General features: G+C 57.3%; 3 protein-coding genes across 4 annotated transcripts; 1 reads left to right on the plus strand and 2 right to left on the minus strand.

Moving 5' to 3' along the window:
* Positions 1-1,293: 1,293 nt before the first annotated feature.
* On the minus strand, positions 1,294-4,763 carry SLC39A3 (solute carrier family 39 member 3). Its single transcript, XM_070944828.1, has 2 exons — positions 4,502-4,763; positions 1,294-3,271 (listed from the first exon to the last, which is right to left on the minus strand). Exons 1-2 carry the CDS (start codon positions 4,706-4,708, stop codon positions 2,537-2,539), a joined length of 942 nt encoding a protein of 313 aa, XP_070800929.1. The 5' UTR covers positions 4,709-4,763; the 3' UTR covers positions 1,294-2,536.
* Positions 4,764-5,295: 532 nt separating this feature from the next.
* On the minus strand, positions 5,296-17,241 carry SGTA (small glutamine rich tetratricopeptide repeat co-chaperone alpha). 2 transcript variants are annotated; one of them, XM_070944839.1, is made up of 11 exons: positions 16,971-17,241; positions 16,778-16,881; positions 15,249-15,333; positions 14,364-14,463; positions 14,069-14,173; positions 13,526-13,664; positions 13,332-13,394; positions 12,372-12,409; positions 11,526-11,615; positions 10,114-10,239; positions 5,296-6,746 (listed from the first exon to the last, which is right to left on the minus strand). In XM_070944839.1, the coding sequence occupies exons 1-10, from the start codon at positions 17,068-17,070 to the stop codon at positions 10,125-10,127; spliced, it is 939 nt and encodes a 312-aa protein (XP_070800940.1). In that variant the 5' UTR covers positions 17,071-17,241; the 3' UTR covers positions 5,296-6,746; positions 10,114-10,124. The 2 variants fall into 2 exon arrangements, with proteins under 2 accessions (XP_070800940.1, XP_070800932.1); XM_070944831.1 differs by having other exon boundaries at positions 10,109-10,239.
* A 189-nt stretch (positions 17,242-17,430) lies between these two features.
* Positions 17,431-26,532, plus strand: THOP1 (thimet oligopeptidase 1). The gene is made up of 13 exons (XM_070944854.1): positions 17,431-17,702; positions 17,832-18,029; positions 18,372-18,520; positions 19,036-19,143; positions 19,340-19,442; positions 20,385-20,545; positions 20,638-20,773; positions 21,143-21,509; positions 24,235-24,436; positions 24,512-24,698; positions 25,285-25,413; positions 25,994-26,130; positions 26,223-26,532. The coding sequence occupies exons 1-13, from the start codon at positions 17,687-17,689 to the stop codon at positions 26,379-26,381; spliced, it is 2,052 nt and encodes a 683-aa protein (XP_070800955.1). The 5' UTR covers positions 17,431-17,686; the 3' UTR covers positions 26,382-26,532.

A 26,532-nucleotide genomic window follows, 5' to 3' on the forward strand; every position in this document is an offset into this window, starting at 1 on the left:
CAGCCTCAAATGGGGAAGTGCTGCCACAGCCAGGACTCCAGGGCAAGCCTGGTCCAGAGCGCGTTCGGCTTCCTCCCTTGCAGGACTCTCCTGGGCCCCCCTACTTGCACCGAGTGTCGGACGTCTCTCCCCCCAGATTATCAAAAGCCCCTTTTCCTGTGGATTCTTCTGGGGAGGCTCCCTTGGACCCATATGAGGTTCAAGGGCAGGGAGATCTTCAGATGAGGCAAGAGACTTGGATCAGGTCAGCCCAGCTAAGGCTGAGGACGGGAAGGAGCATGAGGAACCTCTGCAAGGAAACTCCACTAGCACCCTACACTTAGCCGTGCCCCTCCCCCACTCCTCAGGGCCAAGAAGTCAGCCAGGCCCTCACCTGCAAATGTCCCCCCTCTCAACTCCATGTCTTGCCAGGTGCCAAGTGCCATGGGCTGAATCCTCTCCCAATGCATCACACAGTGCAGTGCAACACTGGAAGAGGCCCCGATGATTGGACAAGGCCAGCAGCAGGCAGAGGGGCACAGGAAGCAGCTCCCCAGAGGGAAGAAAGCTGCAAAGGGACACCAGCCGGGTGGTATGCTGGGCACTCAGTCTGGCCAAGCCAGGTGCCGAGGCCCCTAAAGCTGGGCAGGGCTGGCCCACAGCTCCCTCTAGGAAGTGGGGAGGAGCAGAATCTCCATCATGAGATGGGAGAGGAAAGGCCATCCAGGAGTCAGGAAGCCAAAACTAAGCTGAGCTTCTCTCTGCTCGTCCCTGCTGATGGCCACCTCCTGCCCAGACAAGAAGCTTTTGAGACTCTGGACAGCATTTTGCCCACAAAAAGGAGGGCACCAGCTCCCCCAGTGTGGCTTGGTTTGCCCACAATAGACAGAGTCACAAAAGGGACGATAAAGGAGGTTTATTTCAGCCTGCAAAGACTGACTATTTTAGCACAATGGAGATTAACGTAAGTGTAACAAAACCACCCAACCAGATGGGTGTGATCCTATCCCAGAGCAAGAATGCAATAAATAATGCGCGTGCACACACAAGCCCACAAGCAGACCACTTCTTCCCGCCAGCTTTGAGGCCTCAGGAAGCCTTGCCAGCATCCAGGCTGATGCCACAATTGGGGAGGAAGATGCCCACTTGTACCCAGCCAGCCAGGGGTGCTATTTTGGGTCCCAGCTGCAGCCAAGGGGGAGAAAAGAAGAGGCGCCTCTCCCCTAACCACATCCCCTCAGCCAAATGATCAGCAGGAGTGTGGTGTGTGGCCCTCCGTCGCCGCCTCCGCCCCATGCAGCTTCCTGGTTCTAACAGCCTGCGCCACCCCCCACCCGCCCCCCCAGTGGGGCAGAAAGTCCAGCTCTGCTTTGCCTGAGGCTTAGAGGAGGAGAGATCCGTTCTCCGGAGCCCAAAGGGAGGAAGGCCTGTCCTTGGAGTGACAATGGCTGGGGTGGTCCCTGAGCTAGAGCCCCAGCAGGCATCGGCAGTCTCTTCGCTGCAGAAGCAGGAGAGGCAGGCCAGGCACCAGCTTTGCCTTGCCCTGATGGAGGGCCTAGACTGACAGCTTGGCAAAGAAGCCAACAAGACAGTCCAGCGACAGGGCCAACACTCTGCCAGCAGAAGCTGCAACCGTGAGGTTGCCAGAGGGGAGCCACCTGGTCTCTGCCGTCTGCCTGCGAAGGAGACGGACCCATCCAGGCAGGCAGTTCTTGTGGCCTCTGCTGCAGACGGACATGGGGAGCCAGCAAGTATTTCAGCCCTGCCACATTCCGAGGACCTCAAAAATGCCTAGATACACCTGGAAATCTTTGTTCCTCAATGACGTTGTTCAAATCTGGCCCTCTCTCACACTCATACACAGAATCAAACAAGGAGCTTCAAGTTGGATAAAAAAAAAGTATCCTGAAGTAGACAATTGGCCCCTGGGCCACCCCAGAGCAAGCCCCACCCCCGCTGGAAGAGCGAAAACCCTCGCGGTTCTGAAGGGCAGGACCTCTGCTTGGAGAAACTGAGGAAGCTGGGGATGACATTGGGCCTTGTGGGCAGCCAGACGCTCAGCCCATTTCCGAATTCCAAGGGTTGGTCCAAACCAAAAACACAAGAAAATCCCCAGCAGGTAGCTGAAGCCGTGACAACACCAGGTGTCAAATAATCTCCTGGTGGGAGGAGACCAACTTTCAGGAAATGAACTGGCAGTGCCAGGCTAAGACAAATATTTCCCCAAGAGAAGAGGGGGAGAAGTGGGGAGAGGGAGGTGTTAGGAAACCTGCCCTATCCTTCAGTTAGAGGGCAGAGCCTCCCCCCAATTCACCTCTTGTGCCTGCCTGAGGGCAAAGTGGATCCCTCAAGTGCCGTGCCAGGTTGTCTTCAATGTCTTGGGCAAAACCCCCAGCTGAAATGGACACCGTCTTCCCAGGTCTTCCACCCCCTGCCCCCATGGATATGGGGAAAAGCCCGGCACACTGTCACTGTCACCGTCCCCTGCTGCCTGGCTCTCCTCCGGCCATGCATAGGAGGGTCCCGACCTATCCCTGGGACAACAAATGGAGGCCCCTCACCACTTGAAGAACACAAGCCCAGCCAGGGCTGCATAACCCAGAAGCAGGAAGAGGACTTTGAGCAACCGGTCATTCTTGTCCTCCAGCTCCTTGGCCAGGATCTCAAAGAAGGTGACGAAGAGGAAGGTGCCCCCGGCGATTCCTTGCAGGATGACTGAGGCTACACTGCTGGCCACGTTCTGGGCGCTCTCGATGCCCATGCCAATGCCAATGCCCAGGGGGATCATCAAGCTGACAGCAGCAGCCAGCTTGGACGCCTCCTTGATCTTCAGCCCGGTTTTGGCCATGTTGATCCCCAGGGCCACAGCCACGAGAGTCTCGTGGATAGCCACCCCCAGGAAGAGGCTCATGACTCTGTCGCCCTCCTCCTGCAGGCCTAGGGCCAGGCCTTCAAAAATGGAGTGGGCAGACAAGGCAAAGACCAGGCTGAAGAGCCGCAGGGGGCTGGAACGTGAGAGCTCGTAGATGGCCAGCCCATGGCTGTGGCGGCCACGGTCGGCCCGGTGGCTGTGCCCCCAGGAAGGCTCGATGAAGGGGCTCTCGTACTCGGAGTCGCTGCCCACATCTGAGCCGGCATTGAAGGTCTCCAGGTCAATGAAGGACGGCTTCTCCTTCCGGAAGGTCAAGACCAGCTGCTCCACAAACACAGTCATGAAAAAGCCCAGCATCATGATGGTCTCTGCCAGAGGGTAATCCGTGGTCACATTCCCAAGTTTCAAAACCTCCTGGAGCTGTAAAACAGAAGCCGATAATCCAAATTCTGTTCACCTGCTGAGACCTCCACAGCCCTCATATGAGGGGGGAGGGGAGGGGGCCTGCATTCAGAACTGCTCCAGACCCCTCCCTCTCCACATTTTGGGCTCTGCAGAAATCTTCAGGAAGAGGAGAGCACAGGAGGCCAAGGACTTCTCAGACTCCACTAAAACGGCCGGCTTGGGAAACAGTTGAGTTTAAATACAAAGAGTTGAAAAAGATGGGTATGGGAAGCAGAAGATGGGCGCAATCATTCACTGAATTTCTCAGAACCCTTGATTCATTTTCTATTAGGCCAAAGAAGGAATCTGTTCCCTGGAACTAATCTTAACTTGCAGGGATGTCCTGGCCGAATGGGGAAGCTCTGGTGGGGAGACTGGGCTGCAGGCCGTCAAGCCAAACAGAGGGGCAATGGAGAGGAGAAGCAGAGCATGGATGGGCGGAGGGCAGCAGGAGGGAAGCAGCCCTCCAAGCCCCCAGCCCCAGGCTCTGTGACCGTCTCTGTTGCCAGAGCTAGGGGTCGCCTAACTCTGATCATAAAGCCAAGGAGGGATGAGCCGGGGAAGTGGGGGGATCAGGACCAGGCAGGAAGAGAAATTGCTAGACGTGCAAACTGGGTCCCTCCCGGGAGGGCCCATGTCAACCGGTGGAGAGAAGGCTTCCTTGATTCAGGAGCCAGAAATCCTTCAAAGGGAAGTTTCCCAAATAGATGCTTGGAAGTGCAATTGTTGCCATGCGGAGAGAGGGAGAGAGCAGAGGACGGACCGCTGTTTAGGAAAGGGGCGGCCGGGGGCTTTTTGGTTAAGAGGAGATTAAGGGGGATCCTGTCAATCATTTAATGCCTGGGGGAAGTTCCTACAGGGCAGCTCCACGCTCGTTGGGGGGTGGGGGGAGGGAGAGAACGTCCCTGGGAGGTGGGGGGAGGAAAAGGCCCAGGACGATCCCGATCAAACGGACCGAGGCCAGCAAAGTCAGCGGCTGAGAAGCCGAGCTCTCCGGCAGGCAGGCAGGCAGGCAGGCCGAAGGCCTCGGCTCCTCCTCCTCCTCCTCCCGCCCACCGATGCCGCACCGCAGCCGGACCCAGTTTAGGAAGGAGGCGAGAAAGGCCCTTGTTTGGGGGTGGGCGGGCGCGGAGGCCCCGAGCTCCCTTCGCTGCCTAGGGCCACGCGGGGCGGGGGGTGGACTGGATGACCCGGGTCCCCCCCTACCTTCTCGCGCACGGCCGGGAGCAGCGCGTTGAAGCAGGTGGCCAGGAAGACGCCGCCGCCCAGCGCGTTGCAGAGGCCGAGGGCCCGCCGGGAGCGCTGAGCCCGCTCGGGGTCCGCCTCCAGCACCTTCACCGGCAACAGGGCGCCGGCCAGCATCAGCGCCAGCGTGCCCAGCAGGCACAGCACCTTCGCCGCCACCACCTCCATGGCTGCCCCGAGGAGCCTCCGCCGAGGGGCCCCGGGACGCCCCGCTCAGGCAGGGCACTCCCCACCGCTTCGGCGGATGACGTCACGGCGACGCTCATTGGAGGGAAGGGCCGCCCTCGGTGCGCGCCGGAAAGGCGGCCGGGCGGAACGCGCCTCCCGCGAGGTGGTTCCGGAGCGCCAGGAAGTCCCCCCTCCCCCAGGCGAGGGGCCGTCTTGCTGGCAGAACCTCTGGGGTGGGGTGGGGGTCATGCCCGAAGGTCGGTCACCAGTCACTTCCGCGGGTCATGGAGAACCTGCACAAGAGGCTGCCCAGGCTCCCCGCAGGAATCGCTCCTCCAGCCCAGAACCTCGGCTGGCTCCCGCCCGTCTCCTCGCCAAGGCCGAAAAACGTGCCACAAAGCGACCCCACCCCCCCGGCGCTCAGTCCCTTTGGGCGGGGTGGGGGTGGGCTGCCTCCCCCCACAAACCCTTTGGTAGCTCCCAGGCGGAGACCCCCCTCAGAGGGGCCCCGCCCCCCCACCTTCCCTCCAGCAGCCGCTTTGGGGGAGGTACCCACTTCCCCCCTTGACCTCCAAGGTACCAGCCGACAGTGTCCAAAGTAGTTTATTTCCTACATCAAAGAAAAGCCATTGCTGGAGACAGACGTTGATTCTTCAGCCCCTCCTTGCTTATTGGAAGCACCCTGGGCTCCCTCCCCCACCCCACCCCTGGGATTACTTACCTTTCTAGCCTGGCAGCTTCCCCCTCCTGGCACCCATGGGAGGGGCCATGGGTAGGACTTCAACCCCCCATCCCTCTTCCTACTTTGTTGCCCTAAAATCTGCATCTGCCCCAGTGCCCAACCGTTCCACAAGATGGTTTCTGCAGCCCCTGGCAATGGCCAGATGAGAAATCAGAGGCACTTGACACGGCTCTGCCCCTGGCAGCCGGTGGGGCTGCATATCTGGGCTGACCAGGAGGGCACCAGAAGGCTCCCGGGACCATTGCTTTTCTTTCCAGAGCCCCTGGCTGGCCAGCAAAGGGGCACCTGGGTGAAGCAGGGCAGGCTAGTCTCTAGGGGGCTTCTGACAGATGGCACTGAAGGCAAGTGACCCTCCCCCCCCAAGGTCCTTGGGCTACCATCTGACCCATCCTGCTGGCTGGTGGGAATCTGGGAGATTCAAGAGGTTCAAATGAGAGCAGCCAAACACCCTCCGGGAGGCACCACCACGGGTGAGAGCTACACTCTAGACACCCAATGCTAAGGGGAGTCCTGGACACAAGGAGCGCGCTTCAGGAAGGAGCTGCTGTGCTTGGCCCAATCCCAGTCAGGTGGCCACGTCCTCTTGGCACCCTTCATGCTGGGCAGGTAATGCCCTGTTAGTCAGTCCAGCCAGGCAAGTTCCCCAGGCCCTGACTCAAAGAAATGAAATTTTCAAAAGCAGCTCCTGACCCACTCACAGAAAAGTCACACCAGACTAGCCACGATCCTTCTTAAAAATAAAGGTCCTACTGAAAAGCAGAGGAGATCCTTCCCATCCTTCCCGGGCACCGATGCCAGTCCTAGCCAGTCAACTGGGCCTCTCCCATAGAGGGGCCATCAAGCCTTGGTGTGCCAGGATCCAGCAATGGTGAGGAGGAGGAAATCCTGGCTTGGAAAAGGCGACTCTCCCTGCTGGAGGATGGCGGTCTCGGGGGTAGGTGGGTTTGTTCTTCTGAGCAACAGGAAAGGCATGGTGTTGACAGCCCCACAGCTTGCCTTAGAGGTCCAAGGTGAGGGTGGGGGTGGGGGTAGATGCTGACTTGTGGTCAGTAACTCTCCTCCCCCTGGCAAAGTCCATGAGGGAATAAGGTGGGGAGGAAGCAGGGAGGGGAAGCTACGCAAAACAGTCTCTAACATGCAGGCCGGATCAGGCTTGGTTCCCCTTCCCCCCCAAATCCCTCATGGGCTTTTCCAATGGAGGAACGGCTGGGCTGGTGGCAGCAGCAGCTCGAAGGCTCTTCAGCTGGTCCTTCCCTTGGGGCAAAAGGGGTCTTCCTGACCAGGAGCAGAGTCATCCTGAAAGACGGAGAAAAACATAAGCAGATCTTGTCCAGGAGCGGATGGCTTCACTGCCTTGCTGCTTCTACAGAGGACAAGGGCAGGCAAGCTCTGGTTGCTCCCCCAGCCTCGATAGACTGCCATTCACCAAGGAGGCTTCCCTATGCATTCCTGCCCTGAATGGGGGTTGGATATCAGGGCCTTCAGCTGCCACCTAAGTCCACCCGCCTGGCATCCATTCACTGGGCAGCCCGTCACATGCAATGCAAACTGTTCCAGGAAGACCCCCGGCCATTGAAGCTATGGAGCATCTGATCAAGGCACCAGGTGGCTGCCCTCCCTGCCAGTGTCTCCACTCCGTGCCTCAGGCCTCTTTCCTTGGTCCTTTTCATCCAGAGGTATGGTCTCCAACTTCATGGGGCAGACTGCAGTCTCCCCTCAGAGTCCTTCCATGGGTTTCCCTTCAAGATGCTTCCCTCCCACAGCAAGTGGCCCCATTCCAGCCACTGGCCCTCCCTGCGCCTTCCTGCCCTTTGGGCCTGCTGCAAAAGTAAATCACCCACAAAATGGGGGGTGGGGAGGAGGAGGAGAGAGAGAGAGAGAGAGAGAGAGAGAAAGTAATTTGTGAATGATCTTAGAGAAAGAGGGGAAGAGATGCTGCCTAGGAAAAAATCAGACGATGGTCAGAAGAAACGAAGGAAAGACCAGTCCTAATGGGCCAAGCAATCAAAAGCATCAGGGGGAAATTAGTGCCTTCAGACATGCGGGATTTTGTTAATGCAGCCCACAATTCAAGCAGATTCAGCTCATCTGGTTTTATTTCGTTGTATGGGTATACTGTATACACCCATACAATGACAATATAGTAATAGTAGTAATAGTAGTAGTAATTATTATTATTTCCCATCTGATTTACCAGGGAGAGCTGAGCTGAATCTAGCAACTGCAAAGGGCCTTGTAATCGCTTGAGTCCTTCCTAAGTTTCTTCCTCTGCTAAGTCTTTTCCCTGAGGCGATTTGCACCTTCCCTTAGGGCAGCGGTTCTCAACCTGGGGGTCGCGACCCCTTTGGGGGTCGAACGGCCATTTCACAGGGGTCGCCAAAGCCCTCTCTCGCCCCACCCCCACACCTTCACTCACCCTCACTCTCTGCTCTGTTGAATCGCCGGCCCGTTCGCTTACCCCGCCCACTCCCAATCTATTGCTGCCTCCTGAGTCCCAGCTGATGGCTAGAGGAAAAAAAAAACTGTTTAAATTCTTGCCGCGGGGCTTCAAAGGGCCGCCCTATAGCCAGTGGTGGGATTCTGCTGCGCCCCTCCACACCACTATTTATTGCCAATAAATAGTAGTGGGCGAGGGGCGGGCGAGCCAGCAATTTAACAAATGGTTTGGTGTTTTTTTGTAATTTTATTGGCCTGCAGAGCTTCAGCATAGGCTAATTAGCCCTTGATTAGATCGGCTCCCGACTCAGCTGATTTGCTCTCAGCTGATTTGCTCTCAGCTGTTTTGCTCAGGGCTCTGCTGCTTGTTTGCAAAGAGTGCTGGAGCAATTTTTTCCCCCCCTAGCTATGCTGAAAAAGGAAACTGAAAGTAAAGCAGGCTGTTGGCTTTGCTGTTGCTGCAACGTTGGAAAATTAGGCAGGCAGATTTCTTTTCTTTTTCCTCACCAAAAAAGGTAGGTGCAAACAATGGAAAATTTAGGGAAAAAGAGGAGAGTTCAAGATTTTAAAACACAAAAGAAAAAAAGCTCTATTTAACTAGGGAATTGTAATAATTGAGATACTATTAATTGTATATTTTGTTGAAAGCAGAAATGGTTAAGTTGTGGTTTGGAGGAATATAGGGGGGAAATTATTTGGTTTATTATTATTGGTAAATATAATTAATTGATTTGTAAGAAATTGGATTGCATGGAAATAATTGGAATATTCATGTTCATATTGATTAATATACAAAAAAGGTAGTTATATAACTAATTGATTTATATTAAAATGTTGAATTTATATTAAACAACTGTAATATTACATAATTAACCAATGTGAGGATGGATATAAAAATAGATGACAATGGGAAGGGGTATAATATAGAATAGAAGGGAAAAATTGAATTTGATTAAGATTAGAGATGAGGATGAAGGTTAATATTGGTTTTTTAAAAAAATAGATGAGGAATAAATATGGCAAAAAGGAAATATAGAAATTGTAAATTTAATTGAAATGACTAAACACAGTTTAAATTTGTGAACCGGCCAAATACTCTCTTCAAAGAAAATACATTGTATGTTTGTATGTGTGTTTCTAATTATTGTTATTTATTCATATTTGTTCTCTTTTATTCTTTAAAGTTTAATCATTCATTCTTTATCTTAATATCTTTATATTTGTTTGGGGTTCGCTTTCTTCCCTTTCACCTTTTTTACTGTAGAGCAATCTTTCTCCTCACACCTACCACCTTTGTCTTTTCTTTCCTTCTTACTTTCTCTTCCTCCCCCTCTTCTTCTCCTCCCTACTTCCTCTTCCTTTCTCCTTCTCCTCCTCTCTTCCTCCCTCCCTTCCCTTCCTTCATCCCTCTCTATTGCTGTATCCTTTTATGCATATGGACTACTCAGAGGGCTGAAAAAGTTATTTCTGACTGGTCCTCGCACTTTTGACCAGTCCTCGAACTTACGACTGTCCTCACATTTTACGTTTTTGCCCTATCTTGTCACCATGGTGAAGAGAAGCAGTTGTGAAATGAGTGACACAGTTGTTAAGAATGCTACGATGGGCATAAATGATGACCAGTCATAAGTGCGAAGACCGGTCAAAAGTGCGAAGACCGGTCAAAAGTGCGAGGACCTGTGAGAAATCACTTTATCAGCCCTCTGGGTAGTCCTTTTGTGCACATGGACTACTCAGAGGGCTGAAAAAGTTATTTTTGACTGGTCCTCGCACTTCTGACCAGTCCTCGAACTTACGACTATCCTCACATTTTACGTGTTTTGCCCTATCTTATCACCATGGTGAAAAGAAGCAGCTGTGAAATGAGTGACATGGTTAAGAATGCTGCACGGGCATAAATGTGAGGATGGTCATAAGTATGAGGACCAGTCCAAAGTGCGAGGACCTGTCAGAAATGACTTTTTTCAGCCCTCTGAGTAGTCCCTATACACATAGCCATGGCCACCTGGTCACGTGACCAGCTAGCCACGCCCACCCAGTCACGTGACCTCCAAACCACGCCCACAAAATAAGCCACGCCCACAGAACCGGTAGTAAAAAAAATTTAGAACCCACCCCTGGTTGGGGGTCACTACAACATGAGGAACTGTATTAAAGGGTCGCGGCATTAGGAAGGTTGAGAACCACTGCCTTAGAGAGACACAGATGGCCCCCTCCCTTACCTCACCGGCAGCTGCCTCACTCCTGCTGCTCTTCGTTGCTGGCGCTGGGGGTCCGGCTCCGGATCTGGCTGCGCAGCTGTTCTATGAGCTCCGGATTTTGCTGCTGCATCTGCTGAGCAAACTGTTGGCCTCTGGACATCACGGGAGAGAAAACAGCTGTGTTAACCAGGGACTGTGATTCCTATTGGACAGCACAGTAGCCAGGCGGGCAGAGCCGGCTCAAGAGCTACTCGGGAAGCACTTTACAATCGCTCTTCTTCAAGCTGGGGAAGAGGCTGGGGGTGGGGGTGGGGAGGCAGGAGGAGTATCAAAGTCCAGTCCTTCATAGATCTGCTGATGACACAAAAATGGGCAGACAGCTGTAGAAGGTAGGAATGAAATGCGAAGCTACCTTGATGGGCAAGGCAAGTCAGGCAAAAGGAAGAGGATGGACTGTACCAGGGACAAGGGCAGCAGAGTTCTTCAGAGCCCAGCTGGCCGCCATCATTCTGCTGTAGAGGTCCTTGCTCAGACCCCATGTCAAGAATTGGGTCATGTTTGGGATTCAAACAAACCAGGGCCAGGGTCAGCAAAGGGACAGGAAACCAAGTCCTACAAGGAGCAGTGGAAGAGCTGGGAGGTTCAGCCTTGAGACCAGAAGACCCCCGGGGGGGGGGGGAACACACATGACAGAAGAGCCACCCCTACCAGAAAGCTGGACGTGAACTGCGATTACAAGAAGGCAGAGGACTCCAAGAGAGTCTGGGCGGAAAGACAGGGGAGCCTGTGGCCCACAGGAGGGCTGGGAGGCTCTTACTGAGATTCCGGTTTCCCAACCTGGAGGACACGGAGGGACCCTCCCAACTGGGCGGGCAGGCAGGGCTCTGCTGTGCCACCCTTCTTTAGGGCACCAGCTTGGAGAGGAATGGGCTGAGGGGTCATTTGGAAAGGCTGACCCATACTCGTCAGCAGGCCACAAAGGAGCAGCCATTCCCCCTGCCTGTCCCCTCCCACCAAACGAAGACTCTGGTGCTTCTGGCCTCGGGCAGCTATAAAGAATCCGGACGGAAGCCAAAGGGCAAGAGAGCTGGGTGGCTTCCCAGAACTTTACCACAGGTGCCGGAAGGGGCGGCATCTTCGCTCTCACAATGCTGTTTGTGGCAACCAGCAGAGCTTGTGACAGTACCCTCAACGTGGTTTTCAGGCTGCGCCTTTTTAAGCAACTGTTTGGAGTGTCACAAGCCCAGGGAAGGGGTATGCTCTTTGCCTCCACGCCCCCACAGTTGCAGGAGTGGCTTGTGGGGAAATCTCCCATGGAGGGGAGGGGTCACAAGGGGAAGGACGTAAGAGGAGCAAAGGGAGCGAAGCCGGCTGCTGTTCTCCTGGCTCCGAAGACAAGGATAGGGGTGTTGGGGGGAAGATGCGCCCCCTTACTCACGCTTGGATGAGACTGGCGAGATCATGGGGGGCAGTGCTGGCTCCCGGGGCGGCCATTGGGTTCTGGCTGCTCGAAATCATCCCGGACATGCTGCAAAAGGGAGGGGGTGATCCATGACCCTCCACGTAAGTCAGTCACATGGCCAGGGAGAGGCTCTCCAGCAGGGCCCCAGCCATGGTTCTGAAAGGGGTCGCTAGGGCCCGAACAATCCCACTGAGGGGCAGGAAATCCTTTCACTGGGCACAAGGCCTCTGGAAAGGCTATGGGGGGGGGGGGGGGAGTCAGAGGATTTCCAGAAATCCACCCGTCTCCCAACCCGATTTGGATTGCTCAAGTCAAACCTCCCCCAGGAAAGGCTCCCTCTCCCACCGCATGGATAGCGGGGGCAGAGTCTCCCCTCCCTCCCTCCCTCCCTCCCTGGGCTGCAGTGACTGGCTCCTGGCCATTCCATTTTGGGGGTGGTCCCACAGAGCCCCTTCTTCAGAATAAGCAGCCATCTTAATGATATCTCGATTTTGGCTGCTGGCCTGCCAGGAAACCAGGGTTGGCAGAAGAGAGCAAAGGGGTCGGCAGGACACACTAAACCAAAATCAAGCCCCATCTTAACCAAGATTCCTGGCTTTGAACTGCCTTCCAAGGAGGGGAAGGAAGTCTTTTTAAAGAAACGTTTCTTTAGAGAAAGCATTCAATTCAAAGGTGTCTGTCCTGGTGGATTTCAGTCAGGACCCTTTCCCCCCAGCTCCCAGCCTTTGGGACCAAAGGTTCAACCGCAGCCCTTGAACCGGCCCTCCCCCAGAGCGGATCCTTCCGGAAGGACAGGAGGCCAACAAGCCCTGCGGCACTCACAGTTGCTGCACCTGCGGGTTGTTCATCAGGTTGGAGGCCTGTGGAGGGACAGAAGGGAGGGAGGGAGGGAGATGGCTGACTCAGCAGAGCTGAACCATTCAGGCACCCGGTCAGAGAGCAGCCCGGAGGCCTCACTGGCCTTTTTGGACTGCCCCTGACATGACGGGACTACACTTCCCACAATCCTCTGCCAAGGCAAAATCCTTAAACTTTATCTGGAGGAAGCGGCTCTTTGAGGCAACCGGCGGCTGAGGTGCCAAAGTGCCACAGAGAGACCGGTCAACTGATGCCCGTAGCCCCCAAACGGTGCCCCATGCCGAGAACTGCCTTCTTTTGGGGCGCACACGGGCAGCTTCACTGGCCCTCAACTGAGCCCTCCGTTTCGGGAACCCACCTCAGCCAGCTGGCCATCCTGAGACCAACCGGCATAATAATAATAATAATAATAATAATAATAATAATAATAATAATAATAATAATAATAATAATAATTTTATTTCTATACCGCCCTTCTCCCAAAGGACTCAGGGCAGTGTACAGCCAATTTAAAAACACAGAAACAAAACAATTAAAATTTAAAATCATTAAATAATTAGGCTCCAATTAAAATCCCAGAAATTTAAAATACCCCAATTTAAAACGTTATGTTAATAGCCCGGCCTGGCGGAACAACAGGGTCTTCAGAGCGCAGCGAAACACCCGGAGGTCGGAGATCTTACGTATTTCCGGGGGAAGTTCATTCCACAGGGCTGGGGCTCCCACAGAGAAGGCCCTCCCCCTGGGCGTCGCCAGCCGACATAACTTGGCCGATGGCACCCTGAGGAGACCCTCTCTGTGGGAGCGGACTGGTCGGTGGGAGGCTATTGGTGGCAGAAGTCGGTCTCGAAGGTACCCGGGTCCTATGCCATAAGCAACCCCACCCACCCAGCAAAGCAGAGCCCCTCCGGCTCACACACTCACCATGCTCATGAAGCCGGGGTTGTTAAGCAAGCCAGCCAGGTCAAACCCTCCAGCGCTGCCCGTCTGTGGGGAAACAGGGAAAGGGGACATCAGAGCGGCCCAGGGGCCAGGCAACCGAGGGCAAAGAGGCTGGGTTCCCTGGCCTCACAACACCCCCAGGGTGGTCTTCACCAGCCAGCCAGCCAGCCGCTCACCGGGCTCGGGGCCTCCTTCATCTTCTGCTCAGTGACTTTCAAGTTGGACTTATAGGTTTCATTCTCTGGGTCCAGCTCCAGTGCCTTCTGGTAGTAGAAGATGGCCTCCGAGAGCTTGTTGAGGCTGGACAGGGCCAACCTGTAGAGGAAACAGTGGGTGGCAAAAATGGCGGCCTCCTTCCCACCCACCCCCCGGGCTCTCCTGCAGGCGAGAGGCCACCAAACTCCCAGGGGAGTGGGCGCTCTGCTCCCTCCACTGAGGCCATCTTTGCTCGGTGAGTGGAGCACTTCCAAATTTTACACTGTCGCCTTTGCACAAGGATTCAACTTGTGGCACTCCATGGAAAGACCCAACGACGCCCCTCCCTGGAAGCCAGAGAGAAACTCTTTGCAGGAGAGGAGCGGGAGGGGCTCTCCACAGCCTCTGATGGAGGAGGGTCCCCCAGGGGGGCAGGTCCCTTTCTTCCTCAAGCTCAGGGTCTCCCCCCAAGGTCGGCAGACCCTCCCCTGCCAGTCCCAAGGACAGTGCTGGGACCCACATACCCCATCCTGCCATAGGCTTTGCTGTATTTGGGGTCGATGCCGATGGCTCTCTCACAGTCCCTCACTGCCCCGGCGTAGTTTCCGAGTTTGCTGTAAGCAGCAGCCCTGAGAGGGAGAGGGAGCTCCTTGGGAGAGGCTCTCCAGCTGGACCAGAGGCAGCCCTGGGGGCCTCTGCTGCTTCAGCACCCACAAGCAAGGGTGGGCTTGGCACCCACCCACTCCCATTTGAGGCAGCCGTTCCCAGAGGTGCTGGAGCAAGCACAGCTGGAGAACCGAGGCAGAGACCCTCTCTCACCGGTTGCAGTAATACACTGCGTTGGACGGGTTGAGTTCGATGGCTTTTCCGTAGAAAGAGACAGCACTTTTAAAATTCTCCACTTTCATCTGCTCATTTCCTAGAAGGAAGAAACGAGGGATGAGCTGCCTTATTTGGCCAGAGAGCAATCCTGCTACCCCCCTTTCAGCATTGTCTGGTAGCCGCTCTGGGGAGTCCTCGCCCGGGTCTCACCTGGAGGGCCGCTGCTGGCAACGCTGGGCTCCTCCCTTCACCTCCCAAAGGTGCCAGGGCTGCCAGCCATTCGGCTTTCTTCCTCCAAAGGCCGTTTTCCATTTGCAACCTTGCTTGCCCTGGCTGGGCAGTCCGGGGGGGGGGGGGGGAGGCACAGCAGGAAAGCCCCCCCTCCCCATTGCTGGAGGCATAGGGCACTATAATAAGGAATCCAACCTCCATCAAGGATTGTCGATTCTCTTGTGCTACAGTCCACGGAGGCTCCTCTGCCCCACCCCCACTCCCATGAAGTTTTTAATGGGAGCATGACTGGGGCAGAATGCAGTCTCCATTCCCGGGAGGGGGCTGCACTCCAGAGGGCAAGGCAGCAGCAAGAACCTTGGACAGTTTGCTCAGGGGGAAGGGAGCCAAGAAGGCCCCTCCCCAGCAAGCCTTTGAGGATTGAAACAGTCGCTGGAGTTTTGCAAGGTTTCCGCCTTTAGGCGAGGAGCAATAAAGGGAACTGCTCAGCCTGTCTTTCTTGTTCTTTGGGGCTTGAATATGACGTCCTCTCAGAATCCCCTCCTGATGCTCCCTGTCCAGGTGCTGGGGAGTGCCCTGCTGCCTATGCCACCCTCCCGTGGGTGCCGAGGACAAACAGGAACTCCACCCGCCCATCCCCAACAGGCTCACCTTCAGTTTTCAGTCTTTCAGCTTCAGCCGCATCTTCTTCGGAGGGAGTGGTGGGCTCAGCAACGGGGCAACTCTGCAATGGCTCCTGTTGGGGAGAAGGCACCAGGGGGTGGGTGTTTTCGTGCGTGAGGGACACTCTGGCAAGCACAAGGTCAGAGTGGCTGTCAAGAGAATCTCTGGACAGAGAAGGGCCTGCAATGGCCTCCCTCGTAGTCACCTCTGCCGCGCTGCTTCTTCCTCTCCAAAGGTCTGTACCAGTCTTCTTCAATGGCAATGCTGGCTGGAGGTTATGGGAACTGCTACTAACACGCTGGAGGGCACCAAGTTAGGAAAGGGTGGGCCTACCCCAAGCAGCCGATGGCTGCCCAGCCCACCAGAAGTGCCAGTCCTGCATGCCCTCTTCCTATTCTCTTCCTGCCTGAGATGGTGGGAGCGGTGCCTCAGCCAGAGCCCATGTCTCGGCTGCCTTTCAAGACAGGAAGAGTCTGTCAGGCCCTGGGAGGCATTCCAAAGAGCAACCCGTCAATCCCTGTCAGAGGTCTTAAAAGACGGATATAAGGAGAGTCCTTATGCAATGCAGATACACCCAGCAATTACAGCTCTCTAATCGTGAAGGCTGCCTGTCCGTGTGATCTTCCAGGCCTTGAATTTTGACCTTTTTCTTTTGCTGGCGTTTATTTTCCAGATCCCTTAGGGATTGAAACTTGAAAGTTAGTATAATTATCGTAAGATCGCAGTGGGAGGGAGGGGTCTGGTTCCAGTTTTACTCAAGAAGCAGCTGCTTTTCTTGCATTATGGCCCCAAGATCCACAAGATATGGATTGTACAGAGAAGGAAGCGGGGATTTAATCCCTACAAGCCGGGAGGGGAATCTAGGTATCTTATTTTGACCAATCAACATTTTAGGAGTTTTAAGGAATCCTAAACATGCTTCTTTCACAATGCATTCAGTTCAGCCCCAGACCCAGTTGATTGCAGTGGATCTTGCAAAAGGGCAGGAGGTCAACTTCCATAGGCCACAAGTGTCAAAAGTTGGGCGCCGACACCCGAGGCTCCGGCCATGTCAGGGGTGGACGTATCTGGTTTCTTAGTGCCGGGAGGTAAAACTACAACCCCCCCCCCAAACTTGGAAGTAAAAGCCGGGTGCGTTTCCTTCCTGCCCACGGACCTTCCCTACAAAGGCTGCTTAGTTTATACCTTCCAGCTGAGGGCATATTAGCATCAAGCAAAGATGGATGAAGATGTGGTGATCGCTGGTGGCTGTTTTAATATTTTTTTAAAATTTTCCCCTTGAATTAAAAAAAAGCAAACGGGGCCTGGGCATTTGTGCAGCCCGACCCTCCTAGAGAGCCGGGTGCTCTCACCGCACCCCCGGGGCCACTTACCCGCTTCAGCCCCGCCCGATGCCTTCCCGTGAAGCCCCCCACCCACCCACCCACCAGGAAGGACTTGGCCCTCCCCCACCCCCACCCCCACCCTCTCTGCTCAGCCGAGGCCGGAGAGGCTCCCCCCCCCCCCCGAGCGCTCACTTTGGCCGCAGCGGCTTCAAAAATGTCCGGGAGCTTCTGGGAGATGGCCAGGCCCCTGTCGTCCACGGACACCCCGAAGGCCGTCTCCAGGCACTGGATGGCCACTGCGGGCGGAGGAGAGAGAGGCCCGTCAGGCCCGCCAGCTCCCCGGGAAGCCCCCTCGGGAGACCCGGCAGCCCTGCCCCCCTCCCACCTTCCAGGCTCTCCTGGGCGTCCGGGGAGAGCCCGCCGTGCTGCAGCTGCCCCTGCAGGAACTCGATGATGGCGAAGGCCAGGCGCTTCTGCTCCGCCATGCTGGCCCGGGGCCCTGGCGGCGGCGGCGGCGGCGGCGGCGGTCCTTCCTGCGGGGGGAGGGAGAGACGCGGGAGGGTCCTGCTGGGGCCGCCCCACACCGGCTCCTTCTCCCTTCTCACCCCGGCGGTCGCCCCAGCGCAGCGGCAGCGGGCGTGCTCGGCCCCTTGTCCGCCCTCCGGCCGTCTGCGCAAGCGCGAGCGGGGCAGGGCGCCGCGCCTGCGCGCCGGGCGGAGTTCCGCCAGTCGCCGGCCTCCAGGTCGCCTTCCCCCTTCGCCAGAGCTAGGAAAGGGTAGAGGGGCCGCCGCTGCTTGTCGGAGCTCGCTTCCGAGTCCCCGTTCAGGGAGCGCTTCGCTCGTGGACGCCGGACACGCGGGACCCGCCTTCCCCACGCACGCACGCACGCACGCACGAGGGGAGGGACTGGGGCTCTCGGTCCGCGGGCGTGGAGCCTGGGACCCCCGGCAGAGCATCTGCCTCTCGCCTCCGAGTGCCGGGCCCACGGAACATCCCGCCACTGGGCTGGGCTGGGGGGCGGGGCGGGCGGAGAGAGCTCCGCCCTCCAGGGGGGCGGTCCCGGTCTGTCCGGCTCCCCTCGACCGAGAGCGAGCACGCGGCATGGCTCCCCCGACGGGTAACTGCGGGCCAGGGTCTCCCTCCCTCCCTCCCTCCCTCTCCGTGGGGCGGGGGTCGTTCTCGGTCGCCCTGGCGGCGCTGGCCCGGGGGGGGGGCTCTGACGGCGCCCGCTTTGTCCCCCGGCCAGGAAGCGCCCCGGCGAGCCCGACGCCCCGCGGCAGCCGCCTTCGATGGGACCTGGGCGCCGAGCAGATCCGCAGCGCCGCCGCCCAGCTGATCACCCGCACCCGGCAGGTGTACGACGCCGTGGGCGCCCTCGAGCGCCGGGAGGTCTCCTACCAGAACACGCTGCGCGCCCTGGCCGCCGCCGAGCTGGACTACACAGGTGAGGGGGGAGAGCCCAGGGGGCGCGGCACACAGGTGGGCAGCGGGTGCTAGTGGGCGTGGGCTGGGAAGCCGGGCGGGGGGCGCTAGGGAGCGTGCCTGGTATACAGGTGGGCAGCGGGCGCTAATGGGCAGGAACAGGGAAGCCGGGCGGGAGGCACGAGGGCGAGCGGAGCACAGGTGGGCAGGGGACGCTAGTGGACGTGGGCAGGGAAGCCGGGGGAGAGGGCTAGGGAGCAGGTCACACAGCTGGGCAGGGAACGCTAGTGGGGACAGAAAGGTAAGTCGGGCAGGGGTGCCGGCGGATCCCCCGACCTAGCCTGAGCGCGCCCCCACCCTGCAGTGCAGCGGAATATGCTGGATTTCCCGCAACACGTGTCCCCCAACCGGGAGATCCGGACGGCCAGCACTGAGGCAGACAAGCAACTCTCGGAGTTTGACGTGGAAACCAGCATGCGGCAGGACGTCTACCAGCGCATCACCTGGCTGCAGGTCAGTTGCCCGACTCTGCTGGTCCTGGGCCTCATGTGGCCCCCCCCTGGCCCCGGGCAGAATCAGGGAGGAGCCCCAACTTGCCCTGCCAAAGCCGGACAGGGTGGTTATCTGGCCACAAGAGCCCTCAGCCAGCAGAGAAGGCGTAGGCTGTAGCGATGGAGCCTGTCTGGCAGCCGCCTCTGCGGGAGCCTCAGAGGGCACCCCTGCTCTGATCTCCACCCCATGCGCTCCCCCCCCCCAATTGTCTGGGCCTCGTGGCTCTTTTAGCTGCTTCCTACTCAGCCTTTCTCGTGCCCAGCGCGTCAGCAGCCATCATGACCCCAGACACCTTGGGGCCAGAGATTGGCAAGCACTCAAAGAAGCCCCGGCGGCCCTGGGCGGGTGGGGTTGGCTGCTCTGTCAGAAAGTGGGGAGGAGGAGGGGGGAAGGTTGGGGAGTGAAAATGCTTGTATTTTCTACAAAACTTTTCAATTAAAAAAAGAAAAAAAAAAGAAACGCCTTTCCTTCTCCAGGAGAAACTGGACGGTGCGTCCCTGAAGCCAGAAGCCAAGCGCTACTTGGAGAGGCTGGTCAAGCTGGGCCAACGGAGCGGCCTCCACCTGGCCGGGGAGGTGCAGGAGGTGAAGAGGCTGCCCTCTCTGCAAGCGGCTGCCCCAGAGCAAGGGACAGGAGGCCTGGTGGGCTCAGCCTGTGCCTCTGATCCCTGGCAGGGAGGCTGCCCAGGCGGCTTTTAAGGAAGGGCAGCTGGTTTGGAACCTTGTGGGGGGGGATCTCTGCTGGGGGGAGGTTGCTCACGTCGTTTCTTCTCTTTCTCAGAAAATCAAGGAGATTAAGAAGAAGCTGAGCGTTCTCTGCATCGACTTCAGCAAAAACCTCAACGAAGACGCCACTTTCCTGGCTTTTACCAGGGAGGAGCTGGGTGAGGCTGCGGTGGGAGAGGCTTGGCGGTCATCGTGGGGACGGGCCTGGCCCTCGGCTGTGACCTCCAGGGTGCCATGTTTTCCCCTCGGAGAGAGCTGGGAGCCCTGTTGCGGCCTTGTCAGGGATAATTAGTCCAAGGAAGGTTCCTCACAGCTTAACACGTCTACATCGGTAAAGCCAACAGTGTGAATTGAACCTCTTGTAAACTTCAACCATCTAGCATTGATGATCTTATTTAGTTCAGTAATGAAATGTCTGGAAAAAAAGCCAAGCTCGGAGAATATCATGGGCGCCTGGGTTGAATTCTGAGCGACAGAGACTGTCTTCTGTCAAAATTTCTGTCATTCCTCTTCTTTCCTTCCTTCTCTCTCTGGGAGGTTGGACCCGCTTCTTGGACCTGGAATCTCTTCCTCCTGTGCCCCAATGCTGCTGAGGGTGGGAGGGAGGGCTTTTCCCAGCTCCAGGAGCCAAGGGTGGGTGGCCTCCATGCCAGGCTGGCCCTGAAAAAGAGTGTTGGATGGGTGGGGAGGGGGGGTTGCCTGGCATCTCTGCTGTTGCCAGAGGCAACTTGGCACTTCTCATCCCCTCTGCCCGGCAGCCCCTCCTGAGATGTTTAGAGCAATATAGCTGGGCTGCCTTTGCGAGTCCTCTTCCTCCTCCCCCTCCTCTTTCCGCTCCTTCTCCACCCATGCCCTGCAGTGCTGGCAGCCCGTTTCCCTTCGCTTCTCCTGACCCAGCTGTAACAGGTCAGGACCCAAAGTGACACAGTGGGGATGGGCGGGGGGGAACTGCACCCATTCAGCGTGCATGGTGAGAAAAAAGTTCGCCGTCACCATCAATCACGGAGCCATGGCAGGGCCTGTCTCAGGTTTCTCCGAGTGGGTGGGCGCTCTTGGCTGTAGGGGGCCCAGCCCCCCCTAACAGGGCTCCTTCCCTTCAGGAGGACTCCCCGAGGATTTCCTGAGCTCCCTGGAGAAGGCGGAGGATGGCAAGCTGAAGGTCACTCTCAAGTACCCCCATTACTTTCCCCTGATGAAGAAGTGCCATGTGCCTGAGACCCGGAAGCGGATGGAGGAACGGTTCAACTCCCGGTGCAAAGAGGTATGGGGGAGGGAGGGCCTTCGCTGCACCTGCGCTGGCGGGGCAGAGGGTCCACTCAGAGGCTAAACTTGCTCCCCCCACAAACGGCACAGGAGAACTGCCGGATCCTCCAGCAACTGGTAGAGCTGCGGGCCCAGAAGTCGGTGCTCCTGGGGTTCGATACCCACGCGGCCTTTGTGCTGGAGATGAACATGGCCAAGGAGTGCAAGACAGTGGCCTCCTTTCTGGGTGAGGCGTGGGGGAGGCTGGAGGGCACCAGCCAGGAGCGGTCAGCAGAGAGATGGGAGCCTTGCCCGCCTTGGCATCTTTTGGCTGCTCAGGGACCGAGGGCTCTGTTCTCCAGGAATGCCTAGGCTCCCACCTCAGAGCAACCCCAGGAGGTCCTGGCTGCTGGGCAGGGGCCTGGGGGGTGTAAAGGGGAAACAGGTTATAAATTGAAATTCGGAAGGGGCCGTGTGTCTGTGGGTGGGACTCAGCTGCAGTGCCCCCCCCCATAGAAAACTTTGGCAGAGGCTCCCCTCGTATGCCAGGCTGGAGGGGCCAAGCCTCAGCACTGGTGGACGGTCGGTCTCTGCTCACCTCCTGGGCTCCCTGCAGACGAGCTGGCGGCCAAGCTGAAGCCGCTGGGCGAGAAGGAGCGAGCGGTGATCCTGGGTCTGAAGCAGAGGGAGTGCGAGCAACGGGCGCTGCCCTTCGATGGGCGCATCAACGCCTGGGACATGCGTTACTACATGAACCAGGTGGAAGAGACCCAGTACAGCGTGGACCAGAACCTGCTGAAGGAGTTCTTCCCCATGCAAGTGGTGACGGAAGGCCTGCTGGGCATCTACCAGGAGCTGCTGGGGCTGACTTTCCGCCGAGAGAAGGATGCCCAGGCCTGGCATGAGGACGTCCAGCTCTACACCGTGCAGGACCTGGCCTCCGGAGAGACCCTCGGCCAGTTCTACCTGGACCTTTACCCGCGGTGAGCCTGGGGAGCAGGCGGGCGGTGGGACGTGGGCCTCTCTGGGAAGGCCCGGCTGCTGGGCTGCCTTCAATGCAGAGGCTGCTGGGGTTCCCTGCACAGCTCCGGCTGCCCCTTTCCAAATTCAGGGCGCTGTTTTCCGATCGGAAATTAGCACACCTCGGGCCCTGATCTGGGAAGTGTGCAGAGATAGGCAGTGCCTTGAGAACTTTTCTTGAAACTGAGGGGTTGGGGAGTATTTTGGCCACAAAGGGCAGAGGCTTACTGACTTTCTCAATTTGTGGCACCCCCAACATCTCAGCAGTCGTGCTAGGCTGGTGGTTTGCGTGGAATCTGGCAGACGCTGAATATCGTTGTTTTCCTTGTGAGTTTAAAATATGCTGAAGAGCCTCCCCCTATCTCTGCTGACCGCTCCTCGCTGGTGCCCTCCAGCCCTTGCCACGTTCCCCCACGCCTCACCCAGGAAGGCTGCCACCCTCTTGCAGTTTGCTTCAGTGTACCCGGGGCACACAGTCTGGGAATCAGGGCTTCGGATGGAAAGGTTTGAAAAATGAAAGAGAAATTGACAGAATCGACAGTCTCAACTACTGCTTTGATTTCTTTTCAGGATGGTCAGTCCCTACCTTCTTTTTTCAGGCCTCCCAGAGGAGCCTCTGTTGCCCCTGTGGCTGAGTCCTTCCCCGTGGTGCTGGTCATCATCTTCTTCTCTCTCTATCCCCCTTTCCCAGCAAAGCCGGGCCTCCTTCGCCTGAGGCGTCCGAAGGAGGAGGACGGGTCATGGGGGCCTCCAAGGGTTGCTCGTTCAAGGGCCCTTTGGTCTGCTTGGCCGTCCCTGGGATTCTGGGGCTGCTGTCCACCCCCAGTGTCCAGAGGCCTCCATCCTCTTCCTCTCCTCCAAAGCCCAGCCTTCCTCTCTAGGGAGGGCCGGGGGGAACTTCCCCAATTCGGGTCTTTGTAGGGAGGGAGGCATCTGAGCCTCTTTCCGAGGCCTCGGCGGCTGTTTTATCTGCTGTCTGTGGTGGGCCTCTTGATGGCCGATGCCTCCACTGTCCGTGGTTGACCCCAAGAGGCAGAAACTCTGTGCCCCTTGGGTAACTTCGCGGAGGCTCCTGAGGCTGCTTGCTCTGCCTGTGGACCTTCGGGGGGCCTTCTCGGTCCTTCTTTGGCCCTTTCTCTTCCCTCTCTGCTCTTGGACTTCCCTTCTTGCATATCCGGTGCATCTTCGGCCATTAGAGTCAGGAGAGCCCAGCGCAGGTTGCAGGTGTCCCTTCCTCCAGTTCCCAAGCCCTGCTCGTCTTCTCCCAGTCCAGCTTCCTTGACAGCTATTCCACGTGGAGGCTGAATAAATAAAGCAAGGGAATGTCACCTTGTCCTCTCCCACCCCCCACCCCCCACCCGCCTGGAGGTTCTCCACGTTCTGCCCATCCTGAGGCTTCCTGGCCTGCCCTTCAGTGTCTTACCAGGACAAGGAGACCTCCTGGGATTCCCATTTCCTTAAGGCCATTCCACCGCTTCATGTGATCAACACAAAGGCCTTCCTATCCTCCTTGAAGCTGGTGGGGATTTCTTTCTGGTGTTCCCTGGCCTTTTCAGATACCCAGCAGGCAGCAGCAGCAGCAGCAGCAGCAATGCCCCCCGTCCCTCGGCCTTTCCTAAAGCTGGCTTGAGCGCTTGGCATCTTTTCTTCCATGTCAGGCTCTGATCTGGGCTGTGTGGGAAAGTAAGGACATTGTATGATAGTTTGTACATTCTATGAAATTTCTTTCTGTGTGTGTGTGTGTGTGTGTGTGTGTGTGTGTGTTGGAGTGTAGATTGACCTCTCGCAATAGGTTGGCCACTGTGGTGTTCTCCAGATTTGCTGGCCTAGGGACTTGGCTGGCTCTTCTTCTGTTGCTTGAGTCTCCATCACTTCCTGTGGCCTAGTGACTTGGTATGGACTCGGAGGGCTAGCTGTCTACCTTCTGGCATGCAGGCAAGAACTTTGTTGAAGTTCTGGCTTTGTCTTCCACTTGCACAAAGGATCAGGCCCCCAGGGAGGAAAGAGTCCTGGGCAGAATCGCTTCCTACCTCACCTGTAAGCCTCAACTGTTCTTACTGAAAAACAGGAGTGATGCAAACATGAAAATGGTGCGAGCAAAATATGCAGATACTATATTTATGTCCAGACTTTTTTTTATAGCGCCCTAGGAAAAAATGTTTCCAGGAAGTTTATAACAAAGCAAAACAATATTTATTATTCAAGGCCTCTGTTTATTTTCAGAAATAACTTTTTCAAAGGCTGTGTATGGGTAGCAACCCATCACCTGCTTTTTGGGGGATCAGCATACCATTCCAGTGTTTCCAACTCTGGTCCCTTCCTGTTAGTTGGTTATTCAACAGAATAACCGACTAACAGAGTTGGAAGGGACCTTTTGAGGTCTTCTAGTCCAGCCTCTGAGTCCTTCGGGAGAAGGGCGATATAGAAATAAAATAAAATAAATAAATAAATAAAAATAGGCAGGAGACCCTATGCCATTCCAGACAAGCGGCTGTTCAGTCTCGCCTTAAAAAACCTCCAGGGAGGTTTCTTCCCTCCGGCTCATTTACAACAGAGTAAGGATCTGGTCTTCATTTATGCCCGTACGTAGGAGCATTTGGGGGTGAAATGGGCCGCTGTGAGTCTTTGGAAACCATCATCTGCTTTGGGGCTGCTCTGACCTCCTCTTTTGGCTCCTGTCTGCACCAGGGAGGGAAAATACGGGCATGCGGCCTGCTTCGGGCTGCAGCCCGGCTGCCTGTTGCCGGACGGCAGCCGCCAGACCGCCGTGGCTGCCATGGTGGCCAACTTCACCAAGCCAACGCAGGAGGTGCCTTCCCTGCTGCAGCACGACGAGGTGGAGACCTACTTCCACGAGTTTGGCCACGTCATGCACCAGCTGTGCTCCCAGGTTAGGCGCAGGCCCCAGGGAAGGGGGCTCCCATCCTGCCCCTGAGGCGAGCCTCCTGACACCCTTCCCCCACAGGCCGACTTTGCCATGTTCAGCGGGACCCACGTGGAGCGAGACTTCGTGGAGGCCCCGTCTCAGATGCTGGAGAACTGGGTGTGGGAGAAGGTGCCCCTGCAGCGCATGGCCAGGCACTATAAGACGGCCGAGCGCATCCCCTCCGAGCTGCTGGAGAAGCTCATCCGCTCCCGCCAGGCCAACACAGGTGAGTGGCTGCTGGGCCTGTGGAGTGGGGGCGGTCTTCATGGGGAAGGAGCCCTCTCCCATGGGGGAGCCTGCTCTCCGCTTGGGCAGCTCTCTACCTTGGCTCCGGGCCGTGGGAGGGAGAGATAGCAGCAGGGGGCCAGAATTGCGCCTCGCCACTCGTGTGTTTGCAATCTGTTGTGGTGGCTGTGCCCTCTCTCTAGGCTGGCCCCTACTTGGGCTGTGCCCCGGCTGTCCTGCAGAGCCAGGGAGAGGACATGGGGCGGGCCGAAGGATCCCAATGGGCAGAAGTTGCCCGACTTGAGCTGGGTGTCACACTCAACTAATATCCTGCGTGTGTGTGTGTGTGTGTGTGTGTGTGTGTGTGTGTGTGTTTGCGAAGACCCCTCCTCCCCAGTTGCACTGCAGCACAACTGACAGTACCGGGTGAAGTGCCGGGTGTCCTGTGGGGGTCTCCCTGCCCTATGGGGCACAGCCTCCTCAGCAGGGAGGGCTTTGGCCCCTGCTGGCCCAGAGGTAGGGTTAGGGTTAGGGTTAGGGTTAGGGTTAGGGTTCACCCACGCCTCTTTTCCCCCCTGGCTTCTCAGGGCTCTTCAACCTGCGGCAGATTGTGTTGGCCAAGGTCGACCAGGCGCTTCACAGGCAACCAAAAGCGGATCCCGCTGAGGAATACGCCCGGCTCTGCGAGGAGATCCTGGGGGTCCCAGCCACCCCTGGTGAGAGGCAGGAAGAAGAGCCTGCAGGCAGCCTGGCATGCTCAGTGCGCTTCCCCTCCCCCCTTGTTCCCCCCCCCCCCCGGTTAGGGAGGGGTTGGGAAGCAGGAGGGCAGCTGGCCAGCATGAAGCACAAGGCCATCCGTTCCAGTGAAGAATTCGGCCTTGGTGAGCAAAGCCCCTGCTTGAGGCCTGGCCACGTTCGGCAGCTCTGCCACCCAAGGCCCCTTCTGGCCTCTAAGGACTGGAGAGGAAAGACTGGGTGCTTGTCAGGTTGTGACCCCAAAGTCCATGCAGGGAGCAGCCGCACTCTCTCCTCACAGAGGCACAGTAGGCTAATCAATGGGGGTGGGTGGGTGTCGGAGGAGTTTTCTGCCAGTGGATCTGGTTTGTGAGGGACTCCACTGGGTGGCCTAAAGCAAAGCCAGCCTCTTGGGTTCCCTGGGGGAGAGCCGGGAGCAGGAAGTTGCTCAGAAGCGGCCTTGGGAGTGCGCAGTCCCAGGTGGAGGGGTTGCTGCCTTCCCCCCTGCCCCCCACAAGCCGCAGCCAGGCCAGACGCCGCCCTCTCCTTCCTTGCCCTCAGGTACCAACATGCCGGCCACGTTCGGCCACTTGGCAGGAGGCTACGACGCCCAGTACTATGGCTACCTGTGGAGCGAGGTCTATTCCATGGACATGTTCTACACCCGCTTCAAACAGGAGGGAGTCATGAACTCCAAGGTACAGAAACCCCCTCCCACAAAGCTGGGAAAGACTCCCTCCTGCCTGCCCAGGGGATGACCCCCAGACAGAACCAGTCTTGCTCTTTGCAGGTGGGGCTGGACTACCGGAACTGCATCCTTCGGCCAGGTGGGTCAGTGGACGCTGCAGAGATGCTGCTCCAGTTCCTTGGAAGGTCCCCCACCCAGGACGCCTTTCTGGAAAGCAAGGGGCTGGCTGTGGCCCCCGGCTCCCTGCCCTCGGCATGCTGAACGGCTGCTGCTCCTCCGTGGGACAGTCCTGCACATGGCCCTCTTCCAGGGTGCTGCTGTGGTAGATTTAGTGGTGTGCTTGGATTGAGGCTGCCCCCCCCGCTCTTGTCACGGGGGGGGGCAGCATTATTAAACTGCTTTCTCACCTGCA

Source organism: Pituophis catenifer, unplaced genomic scaffold (genome assembly GCF_029215685.1).
Source record: "Pituophis catenifer annectens isolate HBS135680 unplaced genomic scaffold, rPitCat1.0.hap2 SCAF_1, whole genome shotgun sequence".
Lineage (NCBI taxonomy): Eukaryota > Metazoa > Chordata > Lepidosauria > Squamata > Colubridae > Pituophis > Pituophis catenifer.